The following is a 6,542-nucleotide window of genomic DNA, read 5'->3' on the forward strand; positions in this document are numbered from 1 at the left end:
TCATAGGCTTAGCATTTCATCAAACATAACATGTGGATAGGTTGACATCACAACAAGCAAGCTAATTAATTATGGAGGCATATTAAATTAAGCATGATTAATCTCCATGTTTGTTTCTTCTAATTCCCCATTAATCGTAGTCAAGCAAACTACTCACTCATGATCAAGTTTAACATGTTAATAAGGTTGTCAATCATACTAACAAAGCAAAACATGATGAATAAATGATGTGATTAACAATAATTAAACAAGGGTAAAAGAGAATTATACCTATGAAGATGATTCCAAATAATAAAGAAAAGAATAAAAAAAGAGAACTTGATTGATTGATGAAGAGTTGTCAATTCTCCAATAATAACCTAATAATATTCAATTAACGCAATAATAATAAAGCTTGAAAAATAATTAAGGAATGTGTAATTTGTGGAATGATTGAGGTTTATATATTCTAATCTACTCCTAATATAATCTAAGAGGATTTCTTTCTATCTAAGAGAGCTTAATCTAAGCCAAGAATTCTTGATTTAATCTAAGAAAACTTTCTACTATGGGAGCTTGGTTTCTTGATTATTACAAATGGAGTATATAGTAGTACATCATTAGGTTAAGAAAGGGTAGATTAGTAAATAGCATTGCTAAGTGTTGAGTAGGGAAATGCTCCTCTCGAAGGAGTTGCGCATATCACGTTGCTAGCCCCGCCATAATATGCTCGGATCGTCTTGAAGCACGGCCGGTTCTGCCACAGGATCCGTGCGTCTCTGGGAGAAGACGCTCGGATCATGGGTCTTGGAGACGCTCGGATCGAGCACGGGACGCTCGGATCTGAGACAGTGTTCTTCTTCATTCTTGTCTGCCAAACAATCCGAGCGTCTTGGAGGGGAGACGCTCGTCTTGGGTCTTGGGACGCGCGGATTGGCGAACAGCTTGTCTATTTAAGCTCGGATTGTAAAACGGACGTCATTTCCTCATCCGGACTCCTATTGGAGTGATTCAATAGCCTAGACCACTTGATTTTTCGACGCCGTTTCATCTAGAATAATTTCAGAGCCAAAGAAGCAACCCTTGGTTTGGTTCCGAGCAATTTCTTCTTGCAATGACTGCCTTCTCGTCATCCTTGCTCTTAAGCCTATGATCCTTCTATATACTCTTTATTCCTACACCCTTGGTCATCATTCTTGCCTCCTATTCATACTAGTCCATCCAATATCATCAAAAAGCTTCCAAATAAGCACGAGAGATGGGAATTTCCGCCTCAATATCTTTTTTCCTACAAAACATATGAAATGCACTAGGAAAGAAAAATAGACAGAGCTTTCTCTATCTAACTTTTCTAAATTCCCATTTTTAGAAAAGCGTATTTTTAATATCATTTGTCATCCTTCATCAAGATGAAATGTGGCAATCCCTAACATAATTTATCTTGATCAACATCTTCATGTCAATCTTATGCTTTAAGTACTCTAAATCTCTATTTACCTTTAAAGAGACCCTCGCTTTAAAGTAAATCTACTCTTGAGTAACAATTTTTTCGGATTGTAATGCTATGACTCATATGTAACAAGGTCATAATACTATCACTTTCCCATTTTAAGGTAAAATGGGAAAGTTAGAAAGAGAAAGCTATGCCTTCTCTCTAGAATAATTAGGGTTTCTTCTGCATAATGGCTAAGAAACCTAAGACTAAAATCTCCCAAACTAAAAAGAAAACTACTACAAAAGCAAAATTAAGGCTATCATTTAGTAATCTCTCTCATATTGATCTCGACGACTCAAGTATGGCTGCGAATCTTGCTTCAGGAAGTGGAATCTCTCAATCTGCAGATGCAAAAAGTACCAAATCAATTGGAGAAATTGTTGGAATTGCTCCCCTGGAATTGGATTCAATTGTGGAACAGGAAATTCAACCTGAATCTGAAGAGGCGGTTAATTGTGAAGATTCTCTTGATTCTGAGGAAAATTGTGAAGCTGATAGGAGTGGTTGGACTCAGGTCTCTAAACGTTATCGTTCCAAATCGCCAGTAAGTTCACCTTCGTCTCCTGCTTCAAAATTGTTACAATTGTCCAAGGAGGATGTAAAACCTGAATTAGATTTTTGGTCGACTGCTGTAGTATGTTATGTCCTGGGTGGTAACCCGCCATGGGAACTCTTATATGGTTTTGTGAATCGGTTGAGGGGAAAATACAAATATGATATCATTCTTGCCTAATGGAGTTTTCCTAGTGAGGTTTCCTACCATGGAATGTAAAGATTTGGTCCTCAAACAAGGTTTCCCTATGTTTGATAACAAGCCTATGGTTGTCAAACCATAGACAGAAACCACCTCACTCGCAAAAGAAAAAGTCAAAGCAGTTCCTATATGGATCCATCTTTGTGGCCTAGGGTTGAAATTATGGGGAGAGAATTGTCTCTCTAAGCTGGGTTCTATCATAGGAACTTATATGCGTGCTGATGGTGTTACTATGGATAAAACTAGATTGGGTTATGCAAGATTAATGGTCGAGGTGCAAGAAGGACAAAATCTACCAGACAAGATTTACTTTAAGGATGAAAAGGGAACTGAGGTCTGTGTTCTGGTAGAATATGAATGGCGTCCTGATGTTTGCACTGCTTGCAAAGGCATTGGGCACACTACTGAACAATGTAAGAAAAAGACAGCTCCTAATGCTCCTGTGACTGCCCATGTCCAGCGTAAACAAACTCAGGTGTGGAAACCAGTCAGACAGATTCCTAATCAGCTTGGTAAGGATCCTGTACCCCCTGCTGTGATCAATCATGTGTCTCCTACTCACTCTTTTGGAGGACCTATAATCCATAATTCAAGTGTATTAATTCCTATTAGCCCAATCATTCAACTTACCAGACAGGAACATAATACTCCTGTCTCTCCTTCAAAGACTTATGTTGAAACTGTGATTAGTGATACTGATAATGCTAGTCCAGACATGAATTGGGGAACTGTTTCAACAGTATTGATTAATAATGGATAATATAGGCTGTTGGAACGTGAGAGGTCTTAATAATCCTAATAAACAAGTAGAAATTAAATGGTTTTTGCATTTGAATAAAATAAGCCTTTATGGTTTGGTTGAAACTAAGGTGAAGGCTCATGACTTCTCTACTATCTTAAATAATTTGGGTCAACACTGGTGTGGTATCAATAACAATTTACATCATCCTAGTGGGCGTATTTGGATTATTTGGGCTCCTAATGTTTTTCAGACTAGTACTATATCATGCTCTGCACAACAAATCACTGTAGAAGTTAAGGAGTTTGCAAGTGGGGATATTTTTTGGTTTACTGTTGTTTATGGTTTTAATGATGAGGCTAACAGAAGAAGTCTGTGGGATGAGCTTAAACAGCTTAGGATTCAAATAACTTGCCCCTGGTGTGTCAATGGAAACTTCAACACTAACCTTGATTATAATGAAAGATTGGGGAGGCCTGTGTTATGGAGTGAAGTTGCTGATTTTAGGCAGTGTGTGGATAGCTGTGACATCACGGATTTACAAGCCCAGGGATCTTTCTTCACATGGAACAACAAGCAGGAACCTTCCACGAGAGTGTTCTCTAGGATTGATAGATGTCTGGTATCCAATGAATGGTTGATCCAATATCCTAATAGCTACGCCTATTTCATGAATGAAGGTTTGTTTGATCATACTCCAATTCTTTGCTATAGGAGGCAGAGTAGTCAACCAAGGAAAACTTCATTTAGATACTTCAATATGTGGGGTATGGATCCTGATTTTATAGCTATTGTCAAAAGTGAATGGACTAAGCATGTTGGTGGCATTTCTATGTTCCAAATCATCACTAAACTCAGGAATTTGAAAAACCCACTCAAGCAACTGAACAAGAATAGGTTTGCTGATATTGAAAAAGCTACTACAGTAGCTAAGATGCAGCTAGATAATATCCAAACTAAACCCCACAATCAGCCTCATGACTTGATGCTTAGAAAGAAAGAAAGAAAGAGATGCTGCTACTGTTTTCTATTACCTTCAAAAGGCCCAATTCAGTTTCCTTCAACAGAAAGCAAAGGCAGCTTGGCTCAAGGAGGGGGGATGAAAATACTTCCTTTTATCACATAATGATCAAAGCCAGGCAAGTACCTAATAATGTTTTACAGATCAAAGATATGCATGGTTATTCTCATTCTGACCCTGGAGCTATTGAGAATGTTTTACAGATCAAGCCAGGCAAGCATGTTCAGCCACTCCATGTTCCCACTGTTAGGACTGGTAAAATTCTTTCTCCTGCTCATGCCAATATTCTCCTCAAACCACTCTCCCCCGAAGAGGTTAAAGCTTGTATTTTTTGCTATTCCTTCATCCAAATCCCTAGGGCCTGATGGCTACTCAAGCCAGTTCTTCAAAGACTCTTGGGATATAGTGGGTGGGACATCTTTAGTGTTGTGAACAATTTTTTCACCACTGGAAAGCTACTAAAACAAGTGAATGCTACTAATATCACCCTTATACCCAAGAACTCTAACCCTGCTAGTGTTATGGAGTTTAGACCTATCGCTTGTTGTAACACAATTTACAAATGCATTGCTAAACTTCTATGTGCCAGATTGAGTCAATTGCTACCTGACATGATTAGTAGCAATAAAGGAGGGTTTATTCATGGGAGGAATATAGTTGAAAACGTCTTGATTTGCCAGGATATTGTGAGACTATATAAGAGAAAAGTTGTCTCTCCCCGTTGCCTTATCAAAATTGATTTAAAAAACGCTTATGATACTGTAGAGTGGGAATTTTTACTCCAGATGCTAGTTGCCTTGAATTTTCCTAAGCATTTCATTGATTTGGTGATGATGTGTGTTTCTTCTACTTCCTACTCTTTGTCCTTAAATGGTAATTCTTTTGGCTTCTTCAAAGGTAATAGAGGGCTGAGACAAGGGGATCCTCTCTCCCCTTTACTATTCACAATTTGTATGGTGTATCTATCTAGGATTTTGAGGGTAGTTGGACAGCAGCAAAACTTCAAATTTCATCCTATGTGTGGTCCACTACAGCTCAATCATCTCCTTTTTGCTGATGACCTTTTACTTTTTTCCAAAGGTGATGAATCCTCCATAATGTGGCTTCTAAGGGCTTTCTCTACTTTCTCTGTTGCTTAAGGCTTGTGCCTTAATAGAGATAAATCTGAGATCTTTTTTAATGGGATGGCCTCTGGGGTAACTGATGGTATCATACAAGTCTCTGGTTTTAAGAAAGGGTTGCTTCCTTTTAGATACCTTGGTGTACCTATATCCTCTAAGAAGCTTACTAAAAATGAAGGTATGAAGCTCATTGATAAGATTACTACTAGGATCAGATCCTGGGGAGCTAGACACTTAAGCTATTCTGGGAGATTGGTGTTGGTTAACTCTGTCTTGACTGGGCTCCATTCTTATTGGTCCTCTATCTTTCTCATTCCCAATGGTATCCTTAACAAGATTGATGTTGTATGTAGAAATTACCTTTGGGGTGGCAATGAGAATTACCTTAAAGCTCCTAATAGTAACTGGGATACTTGTTACACTCCAAAAGAGGAAGGAGGACTGGGCATTAAAGCATCCAAACTGTGGAACAAAGCTCTTTTAGGCAAATATGTTTGGTGGGTTGCATCTAAAAAGGATCACTTGTAGGTGAAGTGGGTGAATCGCGTTTATATGAAAGGAGCATATTGGACCAGCTATGAACCTCCTAGTGATTTTAGTTGGTCGTGGAAAAAGATTGCTTCTCTTTTCAAAGTTTTTGCACCTGCTTACTCTACTGGTAAATGGCTTGGGGGGGACACTGATTATAGAGTTCAGGATGGTTATCATTGGTTAAGAAATGCTAAACCTAAGGTTATTTGGAGATTTTCTTGTTTGAATCACTTGAATGTTCCTAAGACTTCCTTCATCTATTGGGCTGCAATGCAAGGACGGCTTATGACTAATGATAGACTTGTTCGAATGGGGGCTAGAGTGGATACCCGTTGCTTTCTTTGTGGACTTGCTGATGAGACCCATCAACATATTTTCTATAACTGTCCATACTCTTTTAAATGTATCTCCCTGCTGCAGCAAAGTCTTAAAATCAATGTCCCTGCTGATACACTTAGCAGATGGTTTAATCGTGGTCATGGAGGTACAAGGTTGCAGAAAAGCATTATTTGTGTTGTTTATGTAGCAATGACTTATGCTATTTGGAGGGCTCGAAACAAGGCAAGGATCTCAGATTATGTACTCTACCCAGTTGTACTTGTCAGGAATATCATTAAGGAGGTCCTTACTCGGTTTTGGGCAAGGAACAAAGGCAATCTCACAAGACGGGAGGCTGATTGGATTACAAGTATTGAGGCTTAACCTTTCTATGTTTATTTTTCATGTGATAATTTTGGCCCTGTTTTTGTAATTTGATTAGATTATACGCAACAAATACTCCTACCTGATGATGTAATTTGGAATTGATTCTTTATATATATTTATATATTTATATATATATATATATATATATATATATATATATGTATATATATATGTATATATATATGTATATATATATG

At 38.0% G+C, this 6,542-nt stretch overlaps 2 protein-coding genes across 2 annotated transcripts; both read left to right on the forward strand.

Moving 5' to 3' along the window:
* The first annotated feature begins 4,092 nt into the window (after nt 1–4,092).
* LOC141601846 (uncharacterized) lies at nt 4,093–5,637 on the forward strand. Its single transcript, XM_074422152.1, has 3 exons — nt 4,093–4,243; nt 4,754–4,885; nt 5,129–5,637. The coding sequence occupies exons 1-3, from the start codon at nt 4,093–4,095 to the stop codon at nt 5,635–5,637; spliced, it is 792 nt and encodes a 263-aa protein (XP_074278253.1).
* Nucleotides 5,638–5,661: 24 nt separating this feature from the next.
* LOC141601847 (uncharacterized) lies at nt 5,662–6,342 on the forward strand. Its single transcript, XM_074422153.1, has one exon. The coding sequence runs from the start codon at nt 5,662–5,664 to the stop codon at nt 6,340–6,342; it is 681 nt and encodes a 226-aa protein (XP_074278254.1).
* Nucleotides 6,343–6,542: the final 200 nt, after the last annotated feature.

This window comes from Silene latifolia, chromosome 9 (genome assembly GCF_048544455.1).
Source record: "Silene latifolia isolate original U9 population chromosome 9, ASM4854445v1, whole genome shotgun sequence".
Classification (NCBI taxonomy): domain Eukaryota; kingdom Viridiplantae; phylum Streptophyta; class Magnoliopsida; order Caryophyllales; family Caryophyllaceae; genus Silene; species Silene latifolia.